Genomic DNA, 20,616 nt, shown 5'->3' with positions numbered 1-20,616 from the left:
TAGTACAGAAAGAAAAAGGGCACTGATTGATTAGAAAGGGATGGAAGAAATTTTCTTTCATGTCATAAACTGCTTGATTGTGATACTTGCTCGATAGAAATGAGAGAAATTTTTTGAGTTCCTTTTAACAGAGGTTCCTAACCATTCAATTTTAAAAAGTATGAAGCTGATATTTTTCAAAATCTGTATTTTGATAGGGATAATCAAGACATCTACTCTGTACCCAACACTACAGATACTGAGAGAAATCTGAAAGGTTAAAATATGCTTCTTGCCCTGGACCATTCTCCAATCTTGTTAATCAAGATGTGTATGCTGCAATTAGGTAGCATCCATCTATAGTAGGGGTGTCGAACTCAATCAGAGAAGGGGCCAAAATCTAAAATCCAGCCTAAATCTTGGGCCGAATGGTTTACTGAACAGTCATAAACTGACAATGTCATAAACTGACAGCGGAGTGCAGTGATGACAGCGCGGTGCGGGCCACATTGCAAGGCCTGGCGGGCTGGATTTGGCCCGCGGGCCTTGTGTTTGACACATGTGATCTATACAAATAGTAAGGTACTTGATAAATGCCATCAATGGTCAGAAAAGAAATATATCAAGGAAATCTGGAAATAAATGGACAGTAAAGAAGGCGGGATTTGAGTTAGGCCTCTGGTTACGTAGAATGTGGTTAGGAAGAGAAGAGGAAATAATAGAGCATTTTAGGTGAGATAGACAAATATAGCACAAGCTGGTAAAAATTCTTTGATAGGTGGTAAAAGTTATCAAGATGGTCACTGAAGAAACCAACCTTATCAAAAGACCCAACATTGGTGTTTGTCAAGATTTGTTTTCAGATAGGATGAGCTTTTTTTTCTCCCAAGTAGTGAGGATGGACTTGTGTGTTCACTATTTATATAACCTGGGACAAACTAAAGATAACAACAGGCCTAAAGCGTGCTGGAAACTAATCCTACATAGTATCTTATCTCTGAGCAGTAACCAACACAGTAATTTACAAAGGAAATTCCTTTAAGGGAAGTGAGGCCAGGTTTTATAACCACCAGGGGGAGAGAGCACATTAAAAAAGAAAAAAAGGGAAAAAAAAGGGCGAAACCATTAGCAATCTACTAAATACTAGAAAGAGCAATTGTCCACCAAACTCAGGCCCCTAGCATCACAGCTTCTTAGTATGCATTTTACTTCCAATAAGCTAAGTAATGAATTCCCACTTAAATACCATTCTGATTTATAACCTGCTTCCTCATTCCAAGAAGACATTTATATGTACAAAAGGTTTAAAATAATTGCAAAATACCCAAATTTAAAATAATGGGTAAATATCTAGCAGTTGTATTGTTCTCTTAGATCACTCATCCTTTCAGAGGTACCCCAACAATGGACCCCTGGATTCCCTGGTTTCAACTTGCCCTTAACAGTCCTCCCTCCCGGCTTTCCTGGCCTTCACTCCTTTTCCATAGCCAACTCTGTCCCCACCATCTGACCCAAGTTACTTTGGAGGCAGTGCCCGCAGATGCCCTTCTGATTGTGACCTCTAGACCTTGCTCTCCTGGGCCAGATAAAGATTTGTTCTTTACGCGGAGAGAATGTGTGAAAAACTAGATGCTCTTTTTAACCATGACATAATTTTAATAAGCACTTATGTTCCAGACCCAACTTCTAAAATGCGGAACATTAATTCGTGTAATCTTCATAAAAAATAAAATAAAATAAAAATAAACACCACGAAGCGGGTTCTAATACTACCGCCGCGTCGCAGGTGAGGACGCTGAGGCACAGCGAAGGGCTGAGCTCATCATCGAGCGAACGTGGTTCGCACCCGGCTGGGCAGAGCCTCGGGGACACTCTCCCCTCGCCTGCGCTTGGACGGTGCCCAGCGGCTGCGGGCTGCGGGCCGCGTGGGGCCCGCGGGGGAAGACTTTCTACCTGGCGTTGTCCTTGAGGGTGGCGCCCGCACCTTTCCCTGGAGCGCAGGGAGGCTGATTGCACACGGCCTTGGCAGGCACGTGACGGCCGGGGTGGGGCGGGCCAGTCCTCCGTCGGGGGCGGGGCCTGGTGGGAGCCCCGCCCCGTCTCGGACCAATTAACTGGCAGCAGCGGGCTCCACTTCAAGGCACAGCGGGCTGCGGAGCGGGTGTCCCGGTAGCTGCGATCATGGCCACGGTGCGGGAGAAGGCGGCGGCACTGAACCTGAACCTCTCCGCTCTCCCCAGCCCGGCGCAGAGGCCGCCCGGTAGGTGCTGAGGACTCTGTCCGGGAAGGGGGAGGCTCACTGGGCGGGCAGGTGAGCTGAGGCTACCGTTCTCGCGCGGGATACACTTTCTGGGTAAGAAATATTTCAATGAATACAGGTTTGGGACTTTTTTTTTTTTTTTTTTTTTTTTTTAATGGTTGCATGACATTAGGAAAGACGCTGGTGAATTCTGCCACCAGGTTAATCATATCTTTGGAGGCATTTGTTTAGTATCTTGGTTTCTTTAAATGTCCAAATGAACGGAATCGGGTGATCAGTTACAAAATTCCAATTCTAGCATACCTATAACTCAGTAAATATAGTTAAGATAACACGTGACTCCCCCGCCCCCTCCTTTTTAGATAAGTTGTAACTTTCCCCCCTTTCTGTAGCTGTGTTAGAGGAATTGGTTCCCTTCTGACAAAAAGCTTTTCATTTGTAAAATGCTGACCAGGTGACAGTGGTCAGTGAATTGAGTTGGGTCAAATGAGTGCGTCTCAGTGGCCCCAGTCTTGTTTAACTTATAATTAGTAATATTCCTTTAAATCTTCAAAAGTTCATGACAATTTGTATTAAGAACTGCTTTTCTTCTGTACTTTTCTAAGAATAATCATAATAATGACATATTCCGGTCCAATTTAAAGGATTCAGAAAAGCACATGATATCTACCTTCAGAATTTGTTTTACATTGTGAAGAGAAGGAAAATACTTTTTATCATTTTCATTTAAGAATTTAAAATCAAATGATATTGGAAACAGTCATGAGAAATCTTTAGGCTCACTTTCTGAGTGAAAGAAAGTCCCAAATTTTACATAATTAAAAATATGGCACCCTATTTTCTCCAACAACTGAAATGCCAATTCTAAGCTTTGGGCTTTTGTGAACAGATTCTCAGATGGTGTAAGGGAATATGTGTTCAAAATTAAGTAGCTGACTTTCAGAAAGAAGAGCTGAAGTTCTGCTTAGTGGATCTGAACCCAAGGGCAAGACCACTGTTCTCTGCACACCAGGTGCAGTGGGCAGAAAACTCACTGCCTTTTCTCATTTGTTTTGCTTGCTAAAGTTGCAACCTACCTGTCCGCATTTGTTAGCAACCTACCTCTTCCACCCTAAGTTGCCTTGTCCCAGTCCCAGTAAGCACAGTAATAGGAGCCTCCTTTCCTGGTTCCTTGCCATTCCCTTTCTGTGTGCTCTGGCAAGCAGCTTTGCACGTTCGTTTCTCTACCGATTAATAACTCTGCCATACCTTAAAGGGGCTGTTACGACTAGGGACCTGATTTATGTAGAAAAGTCTGTAAGTTAACTTTCAGTAAGTACTTCAAAAGATATTTGTCTTTTAATATAGACAAACAAGAAAGTGGTGTGTTATCCTGCTATCCCTTTATACTGTAACTTAATTCTTTGAATTCACCTGGTATCACTTTTCCAGGGAGCTCGAAGTACTTCCCATATGCTATCTCATTAATCGGTATGAATTAAAGCAGTGGCCAGTGCCTACTTTTGTTGATAGTTTTCTTAACATATTTTTAAATTGTCCTTATTAGTGGAGATTTATTTTACATACTTGACCTGCTTGAAGCCTTCTTTTCAGAGGCAATCTCAGCCCTCTGCATGACAACTCTAATGCCATATAAGAGGAAAACAAACTTTGGACTCCCAAACCAATATGCAGTAAAAGTGTTGCAATACAGGAATCAGTGTACAGGAATTTTTCCCCACTCAGTCACAGCTGCCCAGTTTTAACACTCAGAACAGTTCTCTACCTTTATCTATTGTCAGGATTTGGTTAGTATCTAATAAATATAGTCCTTTTTCTTTGTCTTGACAAATTCTCTAAGTACAGTTTTAAAGCATCTTTTGGGGGAAAAAAATCCTTAAATAAAATTCTCTTAAATCTTAAATGATTTAGAATTCTCATATTTTTTGATGAAGAGTTAAATTTGAGGGTGGAGACTGTCCTATTAGTTCAGAGAAAGGAAGAGGAAGAAAGATACTGTCACTTTTCTTTTTCCTTTGTGTGTGTGTGAGAAAATATTTTAAGTAGAGGATTTTTAGATGTCTTTTTACTTTTTGAATAAATAGTAAAACTTTTAGAATAGACTTAGATTTACAAAAAAGTTCCCATATGTCCTTCACTCAGTTTCCCTTATTATTTACATCTGACATTAGTATAGTATATTTGTCACAATTAGTGAACCAATATTGATACATTATTATTAACTGAGCCCGCACTTAGAAATCCTCAGTTTTTGCTTATTGTCATTACATTGAGTCCATGTCTCATTAGGTTTTTCTAGATTGTGACAGTTTCCCCTTTATTTTCTGTTAAGTGCTGTGTACTGTGCTAGCCACTTTACATATATTGTTTCAAATGATCCTCACAGTAACTGAGAGAAATAGAATTAACTCTGTTTTGAAACAAAAAAAGTTGGGTAGTTTGTCCCAAGATTGCATTATTTTAGTAAATGATGGAGCCAAGAATGGAACCCCAGTCTCTGGGATTTCAAAACCCATGGTCTTATTTTATATTTTGTATTCATAGAACCTAGCACTGTGCCTACTGCATTAACACAAGTTTCCAAATCTGAACCATATTTGATCAACCAAAAGTTTCTGAACTTTGGTACTACTGACATTTGCTTTGTTTGGTGGCTGGCCCTCTGCATTATTGGATGGTGAGCAGCATCTCTGGACCCTCAACCCACTAGATGCCAGTAGCATCCCCCCTCCTCAGCTTGTGACACCATAATGTCTCTTAGACATTGTCAGATGTCTAATGGGGAGTAAAATCACCCACTGTGAACCACTGTGTTAACCTTTCTTCAAAAAAGTTGGTAATAGACAAAACCGGTTTGGCTCAGCGGTAGAGCGTTGGTCTGTGGACTGAAGGTTCCCAGGTTCGATTCCGGTCAAGGGCATGTACATTGGTTGTGGGCATATCCCCAACAGGGGGTGTGCAGGAGGCAGCTGGTCGATGTTTCTCTCTCATCCATGTTTCTAGCTCTCTATCCCTCTTCCTTCCTCTCTATGGAAAATCAATAAAATATATATTAAAAAAATAAAAAAGTTGGTAATAATTTACACGTATTGAATAACTACTGTATTACGTGAAGCACTCCATAAGACATTTAAATAATTTGAATCTCTGTAAACTATAAGGAAATTTGAAAGAAATAAAGCACCAGGTCACTATTCTTCAAATTTTATGGAAACTGTCCTGGCCGGGTTTGCTCAATGGTTACAGTATTGGCCCTCAGACTGAAGGGTCTTGGATTGGATTCCCAGTCAAGGGCACATATCTCGGTTGCAGGGTGGCCCAGGCACGTGTGGGAGGCAGCCAATCCATGTGTATCACCCCGTCCCCTCCCCCAACTCTCTCTTTAAAAAAAAAAAAGTCAATGGTCGAAACCGGTTTGGCTCAATGGTAGAGCGTTGGTCTGCGGACTGAAAGGTCCCAGGTTCGATTCCGGTCAAGGGCATGTACATTCGTTGCTTCCGGTCAAGGGCATGTACCTTGGTTGCGGGCATATCCCCAGTAGGGGGTGTGCAAGAGGCAGCTGATCGATGACTCTCTCTCATCGATGTTTCTGACTCTCTATCTCTCTCCCTTCCTCTCTGTACAAAATCAATAAAATATATTTAAGAAAAAAAAAAGAAAAAAAAAAGAAAGAAATGTCTGTCCCCGCCCCCTGCCCCCACGCTCCAACCAATTGAACCACATTGGCCAGGACTTCTTTTTAAAAATTTTTTTTATTGTTGACACTATTGTAGATCTCCCACTTCCACCCAGCCCCCATACCCCCTCCCCTAGCCCTCACCATACTATTTTCTGTGTCCTTGGGCTATGTACATATGTTCTTTAGCTAATCCTTCACCTTCCTTTATCCAGTCCCCTCTGACATCTGTCAGTCTGTTCATGTATTCATTGGTTGCTTCTTGTATGTGTCCCAAGAAGGATTGAACCTGCAACCTTGGCATATCAGAACAATGCTCTAACCCAACTGAGCTACCTGGCCAGGGTCATGGGATCCAATTTTATAATATGTATTTTGATCTAAGGAATTAACATAAACTCACTATTTCAATTATTATGTAAGTATTTTAGTCCTTAAGTAGGTTTTGCTAGCAGGACCACAGTTAATGCTGACTGCACAGATCATAGTTGATGTTGATTATCCCCTTGTAACTCTTGAGTAAGTGTAATTTCCTGACATGTCTGCCTTATGACTTGATTTTTAAGAACTATTATAGTAATAGCTTGATTATTTAGTGTGCATTTTTAGAAGTGAAGATGGTTATCTGTTATATTACAAATATATATCAGAGTTCAATATCAGAAGCTTAACTTTTTTATTATTGGTAATTCTTTTTTGTAAACTTCAAATACATATAAGGGCAGGTCTTTGCTTTTGAAAAATGGCTATTGTTTTCAAGCAAATAAAAGTGAGACTGATTAAAAAATGAATACTAACTAGATTGATTTAGTGCTTAAAAACGTGTGTGGTATGTTACAGATCTGATTTAAAACAATTTCTGAGCCTCTAAGTAGGCCACCTTCCAAAAAGCTTTTTATCTGATAGGGTAAATTTTTTTGTATGCTTCATTTCTTACTATGTTGTATTTGGAGTTCAATATCTGTATCTAAATGGAGAGGTATAATTTCAGTCTCTAAAATCGTATAATCAGCAGTTTAGATCTGAAGCCAGCATTAAACATAGCATTCAACTCTTATAGCACTAAATGAAGAAACCAACCAAGAGGTAAACCTTTTACTCAGGATCATCGCAGCTGGTCTGCAGACTCTTTGAATCTCTGATAATGATGATTTAGAACACATTTGACCATACATAAATAAGGAAACATCAGGATGTAAACAGTGGTGGTTTTGCTCAGTGGGTTGAGCATTAGCCTACGCACATGTGTCAAACACAAGGCCCGCGGGCCAAATCCAGCCCGCCAGGCCTTGCAATGTGGCCCGCACCGCGCTGTCATCACTGCACTCCGCTGTCAGTTTATGACATTGTCAGTTTATGACTGTTCAGTAAACCATTCGGCCCAAGATTTAGGCTGGATTTTAGATTTTGGCCCCTTCTCTGATTGAGTTCGACACCCCTAGTACAGCCTGAAGGGTCCCAGGTTCGATTCAGGTCAAGGGCACATGCCTGGGTTGTGGGCTTGATCCCCAGTGGGAGATATACAGGAGGCAGCTGATCAATGATTCTCTCTCATCATTGTCGTTTCTATCGCTCTCTCCCTCTCCCTAATTCTCTAAAATCAATAAAAATATATTTAAAAAAAAGATGTAAGCAGTATAAATTTTAAAGAATTTTCCAGCTCACATACACATGAGGTTTGGGGATAAACTAAAGCTTCTATTCTGGTTGCTGGGCTTACAAAGCATTCATTGTATACTTCTGACTTCTTGAATTCTGTATAGAAATCACAATAATTCATCTTACTGTACATGGCCTGCTATATCAATGTTCAATTCAGCTATTAGATGGTGATAAATAAGATTTAAAATAGCATGTTGGGGAATCTGTGTTCGACTGATGAAGTCAGCATTAAAAAAACAGGTTACCCTGGTGTGGGTTTTGGCACATTTACTTGTTAAATCCAGGATATATTGTGTATTAAAGTATCTGTAGGGACATGAGCTAGTTTGGGTCTCTATGGGTGGCAATGCTTGAGGGGAACTATATCTCTTGTGCAAAGGTTGGGAATTAATGGCCAGTGAGAACAGAGGGGACTTGAAAGGGCTGAAATGTATCATGCCTAGAGGACTCTGAAAAGATTGTGTGGCTCACAGGTGCCTACTATCCTGCTCTAACCTGTTCTTTAATCTTTTATACTGTGTTATCCAACCTGCAAAACTTCCTGATTCCCCATATTTAAGCAGCAAGTTAATATAAGGAAATTTATTACTTACTTCCTAATTCCCTTGTGCAGATTAGCCTTTTCCACGTCATTGAGGCTGTGTATCCCCTACCTCTCACCCACTTCAATTGTCTTATTGATCTCAAATTAATAAGTGACTCAGCCTTATCTTTTAGCTCAGCTGACTTATGTGTTTCATCATTAACATTATCACTAAACCAGAAGTCTGTTTCACTGGTATTTAAAAGGCAATCTGATCTCTACAAGATTGAATCTGGCTTATTTTCCATTCCTGTCTTACCCCTGTGTACTGTGGATAGGACATATTATAGAATTTATAATATTCTGCCTTATTTTAAACACTTATTTAACTAAGTGTTTTTAAATAACTTAGTTAAGGGTTCACAAATCTCAAAGTTGTATGTTTTGTTTCTCCTGTTCTTCTTTAAAAAATATTTTATTGATTTTTACAGAGAGGAAGGGAGAGGGATAGAGAGCTAGAAACATCCATGAGAGATAAACATCAATAAGCTGCCTCCCGCACACCCCCCACTGGGGATGTGCCCTTGACTGGAATAGAACCTGGGACCCTTCAGTCTGCAGGCCAACGCTGTATCCACTGAGCCAAATCAGTTAGGGCTCTCCTGTTCTTAATGGCTCACTTTCACTTAATCCAATTCTTCAATGAATTTAATGCTAAAACTATCTGGTGACTTACTTTTTATTGAATTTATTGGGGCCCTAGCTGGTTTAGCTCAGTGGATAGAGCATCAGCTTGTGGACTGAAGGGTTCCTGGTTCAATTCTGGTCAGGGGCACATGCCCAGGTTGTAGGCTCATGAAGGAGCCAGCCAATCAGTGATTCTCTCTCATCACTGACGTTTCTATCCCCCCCTCTCCCTCTCTGAAATAAATAAAAAATATATTTAAAAATATAAAAATATTTTTTAAAAATTTATTGGGGTCACATTGATTTGTGGCTTGTTTTAATATATTTATATTTAAGTACTAGGGAAATTAGTATATCTTTACTACCTATAAAACTGAGGACAAGTTTGTTTAATTCACTAAGCCTTAATTACCTCAGAATAGGATTGTTAATAACTATTTCAGAGAAGTTTATCAGGATTAAATGAGAGAAGGCAGAGCTTGCCATATTGTAAATACTTAACATTAGCTATTAATAATACAATGGAATGAGATATGAAGACGACTAGAAAGCAGACATTAAGTTCATTGAAATCTTCACTATAATCTCTAAAACTTTAGGAAGTTAAGCATAGGAATGGCTAATACTCGTTCCGTTTAGTCATTGTGGCTGGAAACAGTAAAGCTGCTCCTGAGTCCTGGATACCATGAATGATCTGGACATATTTTGAGATTCCATCAAATGCCTGATTCTGGCTCTTTTCAGTAGAGACTAAATACTGTACCAGCATTAAATCTGCTCAGAAATCACATTGTCAGAAAGGTGTTTCCTGATGTCCATCTAAAATAACATTTTCTTCCTAACCTAGCTTTAGTTTTCTTCTTAACATTGATCTAACATATTTGTATTGTCTGTATCTTCCCATAAAGTATATGTCTGTGAGAACAGGGACTTTATTTTGTTCACTGTTGTATCCTAGTACATAGGACTGTGTTTAGCATATAGTAGGCATTACATTTTTAAATGAATTATTACTAATAGTTTCGTATTTCAATAAGAAGCTGACTTTATAATTGTTCCTTTTAATAACTTTATAAATTGCCACTTTTCGCTTAAGGATTGCTTAGACCTTATCATAAATAAATAAGATTAACCTGTGCTTTTTTTTTTTTTTTTTTTCCATTGCAGGTTTCAGTGTGGCCCAGAAACCATTTGGAGCCACATATGTATGGAGTAGCATTATAAACACTCTTCAAACACAAGTGGAGGTGAAAAAACGAAGGCACCATTTAAAAAGACACAATGACTGCTTTGTTGGTTCAGAAGCTGTCGATGTCATTTTTTCTCACCTAATTCAGAATAAATATTTTGGTGATGTAGATATTCCTCGGGCCAAAGTAGTAAGAGTGTGTCAAGCACTTATGGACTACAAAGTATTTGAAGCAGTTCCAACCAAAGTCTTTAGAAAAGACAAAAAACCTACGTTTGAAGATAGTAGCTGCAGCCTTTATAGATTCACAACAATACCCAAAGGAGACTGTCAATTTGGCAAAGAGAATAAACTACATTCATCTTCTAGGTTAGTATATAATATAAGGCTAGCATGGGCATACTGGAAGTATTTTGTCTCCTTTTTAAGAAGATGCTGACTGGCTTTATGTTTCCTTTGAATTAGTAAATTAGGCTAAAATTTAGGTCTCTGGATAAATTTGATCAAGTATAGAGTGAACTTTTTATTTTTTGCTATCTCTTAGAATTCTTGTTTGTTTCTGCTAAATATAAAATATGAACTATCAAACTAATTTTTCTGCTTCAAGTTACAATTATAGTGTAAAAAATGTTGAGAGCTTATCCACAAAATAGTATGAGAACAGAGAAGGTGAAGGCAGGAAGGCAGGGTATTATTAGATTCCACAAAATGGTAGATGTGAAGTATGAAAGGCATGTGGGAGCCAGAATACACAGGTTTCATATGATATATTAAGGAGTTTATTACTGCTCATGCAGTTTTATGAAGCCAGAGAAAGATTTTAAGCAGAATGAGATTGCATCCTGGCAGCTGTATGGTCAGCCTAATGGGGAGAGCTATTTGGAATCCATTGCGATATTGCCGTCTACAGATGAGGGTGAAGCACACGGCCGTGGTGAAGATGAGGGAGGCATTTAAAGGGAGACTGTGGGACAGAACTGTAAAACCCAGTGACTGAAATGAATGTAGGTGTTAAGTACATAATGAACTGAATTATTTGTTATAAAAAAAAAGAACCACCTTTTCCTTTTATTCCCCTCACTTGAACAGTGCAGAATTCATTAAAGGTCTTATAATTCAGAGCTGACACAAGTTTAATGTATTGACTTTCAAATATTTTGAAACTATATATTTGAAACATAATAAAATTTACCACTATATGTGGGAAGGAAATCTGAGGATGCGGTAGGCCAAGTCAACATTTTCCAGATGCAGGTCCACATGCTTTATCTGAAACCTCTGGGGACCTGACTGATTCAAGAATATGGAATTTAGGAGATTTTAGAAAGATATTTTGTACATATATATTAGAAAACACCTATAAAAGGATCTTTATGATTAAAGGATCTTTTAGATTAAAGGATCTTTCTGATTAAAGATCCTTTTAGAGGTGCTATCTAATATATATGTACAAAATACCCTTCTAAAAAACACTAAACTTATTAGTCTTTTTGCAGTAAACAAAACATTCATACTAACTGGATAAATAAAAACTATGATAGTCTCAAAACAAGTTTTGTCACCATATGAGTTCTGAATAAACTTTAGATTTTTCCCCAAGCTTTTTGGGTTTCAGAATTGTGGATAAAGGATTGTAGATCTGTATTTGGAAAATGATTAGCACTGTCTACCAAAGAATGCCCCAGAAATAGAGACAACTGATAAAAAAACAAACAAACAAAAAACATCTATATAATAAAAACCCAGTGGTCAAAATACAGTAACGACCAAAGACTAGTCACCAGGAAGCTGCATGAGCAGTGACACGCAGGTGTGGGGGGCTGCAAGTACGGCAAGGCGCATGCGGGTGGGTGGGGCTGTGCGATTTCGTGCACTGGGCTTCTAATTAAGCATAATGAAGTTTGTTTTAAAATTCAGGCTAACATTTTAGTCACCGAATTACTTAAATCTAATGTTCAAAGAAGAATTTAGAGTAGGTATATTTAGGCCTAATAAAAAAGGTGGGATTTTTTTTCTGCTCTTAGAATTTTCATGTATTGTGTTTTTACTCAAATACATAAACTTTCTGGAAACTCTTGGCTCTCGAATACTAAAATATTTCTGTGGGCTTACTAATAAACATTAATTTATTAAATAAATTCATTTTAGGTACACAGATGCATTATTTAAATCATCTGATATCAAATCAGCAAGTTTAGAGGACCTGTGGGAAAATCTGAGTTTAAAGCCTGCTAACTCCCCTCGTGTAAATATCTCTGCAGCTTTGTCTCCACAAGGTAAGCTAAAGATGAAGCAAGGAAGAAGCAGAAGGCTAATTTCAAATAAAGTTATTTAAAAATATTTCAATCTTAACCTTTTTTAGAATTTAAATATTCACAGCACAAAGAAAGAGTGCACTGTGTATTAAAATTGTTATATTAAGTTTTAACAGAGGTCTATTATCTTTAACAAATAGATCAGTGTTGCAATTCTTGAACACTGACTTTTGTCCTGTCAGCTGGCAGAGGTTCAAATCTGAAATGTTTTGCATGCAGATTTTTATTCAGAATATGCTCTCAGATATTTATTTCCCTAAGATTTTATTAGATTAAGTAAAAACTTTAAAATTCCATTAAAATAGTAACAGAATTCTTATATTCTTCCTTTTCTGTGGCAATGGAATATAATTTCATAACTGATTTCCACCTTCCCCCCACCATCCTCGTGGTGGAAACCTTGAGTGAAATAATCTGCAGCCAAGAGTTTCAAACGAGTTTTCAGATTGAATGAACCATTCTTTCTTCCAAAGCCCTTATTAACATGCTTTATGACTTGATTTCTTATCTCTGCCATATTGCTTTTTATAGTACAAGAATGAAAAGAATTCCTGTTGTCCAAAGTCTGTTCTCCTACACTTTAAACAAATCTTGAATTGTTTTCAGAAATCACTTGATAAGGTTGACTGTTTCTCTCTCCCTCCCTCCCTCTCTCTCTCTCTCTCTCTCTCTCTCTCTCTCTCTCTCTCTCTCTCTCTCTCTCATTAGCTTAGACCTGCCTAGACAAATATCATGGTGAATATTTAGTAACTATTGTTACTTTTCGGCCTGTCATTTTTTCCTGTGTAGTTATTAATGAAGTTTGGCACGAAGAAACAATTGCACGTCTACTGCAACTTGTCGACCTTCCACTTCTTGAATCCTTACTCAAACAGCAAGAGGTTGTACCTAAAGTTTCTCAACCTAAGAGGCAGCCTGACTTGGTCAACAATAGTAACTACCTGGATCGAGGGATTCTCAAGGCTTATGGTGACTCTCAGTATGTGGAAATACGTATAATAATTTGAGTGTGCTTGTAGGTTGGTTATAGATCATTATTTTAAGATAATATTTTGAATTCTTCTGTCCATGAAATCAGATATGCATAGTCAGTTGAAATTATCAGTATTTGGGAAAGTAAAGAACAAAATCACTGTGGTCAAAATTAGAAAGATTTATATTTCATTATTTTTCATATCCATTTTTGTTTCACATATAACTTACTTGTATATCAAGTGAAGAAAATGATTATGCTCCATCTTCTTAGTAGGTCTGTTTGGTGTCTTAGGGGTGTCCAGTCTTCAAAGAAACCTGGAAAAAATGAACATATTTGGAAAATTCTTAGAATTATCTGATCATAGATGCTTAAAATTTTTTTAAATTTATTTATTGATTTTGGAGAGAGAGGAAGAGAGAAAGAGAGAGGAGAGAGAGACATTGACTTGTTGTTCCAATTATTTATGCATTCATTAGTTGTTTCTATTTTTTAAATATATTTTATTGATTTTGTACAGAGAGGAAGGGAGAGAGATAGAGAATTATAAACATCGATGAGAGAGAGTCATCGATCAGCTGCCTCTTGCACACCCCCTACTGGGGATATGCCCTCAACCAAGGTACATGCCCTTGACCGGAATCGAACCCCGGACCCTTCAGTCCCCAAGCCAACGCTCTATCCATTGAGCCAAACCGGTTTCAGCCATTGGTTGTTTCTTATATGTGCCCTGATCAGGAATCATACCGCAACCTTGGTGTATTGGGTCAATGCTCTAACCAACTGAGGTACCTAGCCAGGGCTCTACATGTGCTTTTATATGCCTCTAGAATACCTGTTAAATATATATTTTTAAATTAACTAGTTTTGTTAAATAAATATAATGAAAGTAACTCTTGTTCTCACCTCTACCATTCTTCTGAATATAAATCTTAAGGTTTAAAGGCTTAAATTAACTTCAAGTTAAGGAAATTATGATTTTTTCCCTTAAAACCGAGCACTATAACTTTGATGCTTCTTATAACTTTGATGCTTCTCTCTTAAATATAATTATTAAAGGTTAAAATCTTGAATTTTAAGCTCATTTAATTTTTTAACAATTTTGCCTTAGCAGATAGTGTTCCAGCATAGTTAGAAAGATGGAAATGTTAGACAGAAATACAACTTAACATGTTTAGTATTTCACCGGATCTACATTCCAGTGAACTATTAATAAACAAATAGTCGAAGGTCAAAAGCTAACTTAAAACCTTACATGTAAAAATTAATCCCAACTTACTAGTTATTGAACTCTGCATGTATAATGGGAACTTATTCTATAGGAATTTAAATTACATTTCTACAATCTAAAGTAATGTGAAAACATTATGACCTTTTTTAAATACAGAATCAGCAATTGTGCTAGAAGTAAACTTAAAAGATCATCTTGCTACTTCTTACTATAAACTTGATGAAACTGATGCCCAGGGAGATGAAGTGACCTGCCCATGATAATGCACCTAGGTGGTAGATATAGTTGTTCTGAGTCTAGTATATGAATATTTTTAAACTATATAAATTAACAAATCAAGTATTAAAAGTTATGTCTTGAAATACAGCCTTTTTCTGAAGTTACTCAGCTGGTATTTTATTAGAAATGGTAATTAATATTTTATTTTTCTGAAACCCTACCTTATCTTCCTCTATTCTCTCCTAGCCAAAGTGAGAGATGACATCATATATAGAGCTCTGAAGTAAGGAACACTATATTAGAAAAATAGTGGTCTAGGAATCAGATCTGGGACCTAGTCCTGCCTGGGACCTTGAGCAAGTAACTTAAAGAGTTTCTGTGCCTCTACTGTAAATGTAAAGAATAGTTTGAATTTCGATGTCCTTTTTCAGCTCTGTATTGTCCTGGATAGCTTCCATTTTCACTTTTTAAAAAGATAAGAGGTTATATAATAAGCTGAACTTTTTATCTGTGATACATGACCTCACTGTATATTAAAAAGAATTATACTTATCTTTACCTAAGGGTGTAGAAGTTTATCCTGGTGGCAAACTTGAAATAGCTAGTAAATTGGCCAGCATATAAGACGACCCCCTAATTTTACAGTTAAAATATAGGTTTAGGCCTATATTCGCTGAATAAGACTACCCCCCACTTCAAAGAAAAGACTTACTTTGCCGTCAAGATCTGCAGGTAATTTTTGTGCAATTTTGGTCTTTTGCCCCCGATTTTTGGTTGACTTTTTTTCGTTTCAAAAGTCGTCTTATATGTCGGGAAATACGGTACTCATTGCTTTTTAAAATGGTTCTTTTTTCCCCCCATAGGGAAGATGAGTGGCTCTCTGCAGCAACTGACTGCTTGGAATACCTTCCAGACCAGATGGTGGTGGACATAAGCAGAAACTTTCCTGAGCAACCAGATAGAATAGACTTAGTGAAAGGACTTCTGTTTAATGCCATTGGCAAATATTACAGTAGTAGGGAACCTCTGTTAAATCACCTATGTGATGTTCATAATGGAATTGCAGAGCTCTTAGGTAAGTAAGAATCTTACTGGATACTAGAATTTGTATTGGAAGAAACAAGAAAAAAATTGTCCTCAAAATTAATCGGAATGATACAATGTCAAGCTAGGAGTGGATCTGGATTGTATGTTTATTTCAAAACATCTAGGGATCATTTGGAAAGAGGCTTTGATAAGTTCTGAAGTGACCTACAACTTCTAGTGGCCACAGAAGGCCACTCTCATTCGCTGGAAGTTCATTAAGCACAGAGTAGCAGTTCTCTTCTTTAGAAAGGAACACAAGTACCACCATTATTCTCCTTCAGTCTCTTCAAAATGGGACTCCTGCTTTGTCGCTCTACCAATAATATACCAGGCTATTTTTCTCAGGTAGGGTTGGATACATCAATACTGTACCTATAGTGTGCCCTCAAAATGTATTGAATTGATGAAAAACAGGCTGGGAATTTATATACAAAGCCAAGACTTAGATTTAACATTCTAAGAATAATATATGACAAGGATTTAGGATATTAGTTGCCAATTTGAGAATTGGCTCCCTTGATGGTATTGGCCATTCATTATAATTCCTAGTCTTTTTGTTTTGTTTTTTGCTTTTGGAAACTATTTTGAATATGTTTACTGTTTAGCTTAAGCTTTACCTTGAATATTGTTCCCTTTAATGTAGTCATATTTGGTCAAAATTAAAAGCACTTTTCTTTTGGCTAAAGTGAATGGGAAGACTGAAATAGCATTAGAAGCTACTCAGCTCTTTCTAAAGCTTCTGGATTCCCAGAACAGAGAAGAGTTTAGAAGACTACTGTATTTCATGGCTGTTGCAGCACATCCTTCTGAATTTAAATTACAGGAAGAAGTAAGTCTTTTGTCTAAATGTTCATTCTATTCGGTATCCTTAATACTTATAGGACCCTATCATCAGCATGCTGAAATAGGATAATCGTTATTAATATTTAACATTTTATATTGAATTTTTAAATATATGCCATTAGGTATGCTGTTTTATTTTTATAGAGTGACAACCGAATGGTCGTGAAAAGGATATTCTCAAAAGCTGTTGTTGACAATAAAAATTTATCTAAAGGCAAAACTGATCTTCTGGTACTCTTTTTAATGGATCATCAAAAAGATGTCTTTAAGGTAAAACTCTGAAAGCAGTCATTTGAGCTTATGTAATAGGTCATTAGATTAATGCATCTGAATAATGTCCAATGTCTTCTCCTCCTTCTTTCTTCTTCTTCCTCCTCCTTCCTCCTCTTCTTCCTCCTCCTCTTTCTTTCTTCTGCTCCTCCTCCTTCTTTCTCCTTCTCCTTCCTCCTACTCCTTCTTCCTCCCTTCCTTCCCTTCCTTCCTTCCTTCCTTCCTTCCTTCCTTCCTTCCTTCCTTCCTTCCTTCCTTCCTTCCTTCCTTCCTCTCTCGTTCCTTCCTTTCCTCCCTCCCTCCCTCCCTCCCTCCCTCCCTCCCTTCCTTCCTTCCTTCCTTCCTTTCTTCCTTCCTTTCCTTCCCCTCCCTCCCTCCCTCCCTCCCTCCCTCCCTCCCTCCCTCCCTCCCTCCCTCCCTCCCTCCCTCCCTTCTTTCTTTCTTTCTTTCTTTCTTTCTTTCTTTCTTTCTTTCTTTCTTTCTTTCTTTCTTTCTTTCTTTTTCTTTCTTTCTTTCTCTTTCTTTCTTTCTTTCTTTCTTCTCTTTCTTTCTTTCTTTCTTTCTTTCTTCCTTCCTTCCTTCCTTCCTTCCTTCCTTCCTTCCTTCCTTCCTTCCTTCCTTCCCCTCCCTCCCTCCCTCCCTCCCTCCCTCCCTCCCTCCCTTCTTTCTTTCTTTCTTTCTTTCTTTCTTTCTTTCTTTCTTTCTTCTTTCTTTCTTTCTTTCTTTCTTTCTTTCTTTCTTTTCTTTTCTTTCTTTCTTTTCTTTCTTTCTCTCTTTCTTTCTCTCTCTCTTTCTTTCTTTCTTTCTCTTTCTTTCTCTTCCTCCCTCCCTCCCTCCCTCCCTCCCTCCCTCCCTCCCTCCCTCCCTCCCTCCCTCCCTCCCTCCCTCCCTCCCTCCCTCCCTCCCTCCCTCCCTCCCTCCTCCCTCCCTCCCTCCCTCTCTCCCTCTCCCCTCTCTCCCTCTCTCCCTCTCTCCCTCTCTCCCTCTCTCCCTCTCTCCCTCTCTCCCTCTCTCCCTCTCTCTCTCTCTCTCTCTCTCTCTCTCTCTCTCTTCTTTCTTTCTTTCTTTCTTTCTTTCTTTCTTTCTTTCTTAAGATCCCTGGAACTCTACATAAAATTGTCAGTGTTAAGCTCATGGCCATTCAGAAGGGAGGAGATCCAAACACAGGCACAGGTAATCTGAGAAATATTATTTTCATGATCTTCCAAAGATAAATTCTTACTATTTACTTGAAAGAGTTTTATTGTAAGTTATTGTACCTAATTTCAATTAAACTTTAAACAACCTCCTCAGATTTAGCAAAGAGCTTCCTTATAACTCAAATGCAGATTGACCAGGGTTAGAAAGTTGGCAGTGCTTAGCATCTTCTGTGCATTTTACAAAATGGGAACTAAATATAAAAATATTGCTTGATTTTGCCAAGACCGGTTTGGCTCAATGGATAGAGCGTCGGCTTGGGGACTGAAGGGTCCCGGTTTCGATTCCGGTCAAGGGCATGTACCTTGGTTGTGGGCATATCCCCAGTAGGGAGTGTGCAAGAGGCAGCTGATTGATGACTCTCTCTCATTGATGTTTCTAACTCTCTCTCTCTCCCTCCCTTCCTCTCTATACAAAATCAATAAAATATATTTAAAAATATATATATTGCTTGATTTTTATAGTTAAATCTAAAGACTAGATTAATTAACTGAACTTTTTACTTTTAATATTTAAGGATATACTTTTTGTGAGAGGATTGATCAAAGTGATTATTCGAACCATACACAGAAGACAACCAAGGATGAGCTATTGAATTTATTAAAAACTATTGATAAGGATCCAAAACTGCCTGCCAAAGAGAAGAAAAAATTGCTAGGTCAGTTCTATAAGTGTCATCCAGACATCTTTATTGAGTATTTTGGAGACTGAATTTCTAATGTTTGTATATAACTTGTGTATTTTAAGAATTATGTATCCTAAAAGACCCAATCACATTTGTAATTTTGAATGTTCTTCTAAATATTAAACTGTGCTTAATAAAACCTTTTTGTATAACCTTTTGTGTCTGAAACTGAGTTATTAGATGGTATATTGCTATTAAGTATTGACCCTCTTACGTGAGATGATTTATAATTCTTGTGTATAAAACTTTCTAAAACATAAGCATTTAAATGATATGACATTATAGTGTTTACATTCTTACATAAACAGTAAGAATGTTCATAATTACAAGTTAATAAGAGTGTGGTTTGTACCTTGAGGTACTTCTTAAAAATATAAAATTTGATGAAGTAAATTTACGAATTAACATAGACTGTAGACAAATTAGAAATTGAATTTCCCTAATGCTTTTGAAAACTTCAACATCTTTTATAGCTTATTGTGGAAAATTTTAAACATATATAAAAAATGGGGAGAATAGAATACTGAACTCCCACATACTTATCCAGTTTCAACAACTCTCAGCTCATGGTCAATCTTGTATCACCTATATTCCATTCCTTGGTCCCACCCCAGCAAATTTCAGACATCATATCACTTTATAAACTAGAGGCTTGGTGCATAGGTTTGTGCACTGGAGGGGTCCCTCAGCCTGACCTGCACCCTTTCGCAATCCAGGATCCCTTGGAGGATGTTATTCTATCAGTTTTTGGGCCCATCCCTGCAGGCCAGGCTGAGGGACCCCACCGGTGCACAAATCCGTGCATTGGGCCTCTATTTATGCATATAAGATCTTTGGTTAATCTCTTCCTGTCCTCTCCCCTTCCCTCTGAGATTCATCAGTCTGTTCCATGTTTCCATGCCTGTGTGTTGAGCATCTGCCCCCTGGTGGTCAGTGCACATCATAGCTACTGGTTGAATGGTTGCTTAGGCTTTTATATATATAGAAGATTTCAGTATGTTTGGCTAAAAGATAAGGACATTAAATATAATCACACAGATCCATGATTCCTTAATATCAACTGTGCAGTCAGTGTTCACATTTTCTGATCTTACATGATTTTGACAGTTTATTGGAATAGGGATCCAAATAAGGTCCATAACTGCAATTGGTTAATGTGCTTGTTAAGTCTCTTTAATCTATAGGTTCTTTTCTTTATTCTCTTCTTCTTCTTCTTCTTCTTCTTCTTCTTCTTCTTCTTCTTCTATTTTTAAAAATATATATTTTATTGATTTTTTACAGAGAGGAAGAGAGAGGGATAGAGTTAGAAACACCGGTGAGAGAGAATCATCGTGCCTCTTGCACACTCCCTACCGGGGATATGCCCGCAACCAACATACATGCCCTTGACTGGAATTGAACCTGGGACCTTTCAGTCCGCAGGCCGATGCTCTATCCACTGAGCCATTGGGGGGGAGGGCTGGAAGGTAGGGAGGGAGCAAGTGCGTGCAGGAGGCAAGCAATCAATGTCTGTTTTTCCCTCGTGCACTCTAAGAGATCAATGCAAAAATGTCCTCGGGTGATTAAAAAACAAACTATGAGAAAACAACAAAGAAAAGAGAGAAACCAGCCAAAACCGGTTTGGCTCAATGGATAGAGCGTCGGCTTGGGGACTGAAAGGTCCCGGGTTCGATTCCGGTCAAGGGCATGTACCTTGGTTGCGGGCACATCCTCAGTAGGGGGTGTGCAAGAGGCAGCTGATCGATGACTCTCTCTCATCGATGTTTCTAAACTCTCTATCTCTCTCCCTTCCTCTTTGTACAAAATCAATAAAATATATAA

At 38.1% G+C, this 20,616-nt stretch overlaps 1 protein-coding gene across 1 annotated transcript; it reads left to right on the top strand.

Moving 5' to 3' along the window:
* Nucleotides 1–2,110: 2,110 nt before the first annotated feature.
* DEPDC7 (DEP domain containing 7) lies at nucleotides 2,111–18,949 on the top strand. The gene is made up of 9 exons (XM_084894569.1): nucleotides 2,111–2,239; nucleotides 9,955–10,345; nucleotides 12,125–12,252; nucleotides 13,081–13,270; nucleotides 15,578–15,789; nucleotides 16,487–16,629; nucleotides 16,788–16,913; nucleotides 18,008–18,086; nucleotides 18,628–18,949. Exons 1-9 carry the CDS (start codon nucleotides 2,161–2,163, stop codon nucleotides 18,819–18,821), a joined length of 1,542 nt encoding a protein of 513 aa, XP_084750695.1. The 5' UTR covers nucleotides 2,111–2,160; the 3' UTR covers nucleotides 18,822–18,949.
* The last annotated feature ends 1,667 nt before the right edge of the window (nucleotides 18,950–20,616 follow it).

Source organism: Pipistrellus hanaki (genome assembly GCF_964339955.1).
Source record: "Pipistrellus hanaki genome assembly, chromosome: 9".
NCBI classification, from domain to species: Eukaryota; Metazoa; Chordata; class Mammalia; order Chiroptera; family Vespertilionidae; genus Pipistrellus; species Pipistrellus hanaki.
This window is presented reverse-complemented; position numbering and strand designations above follow the sequence as displayed.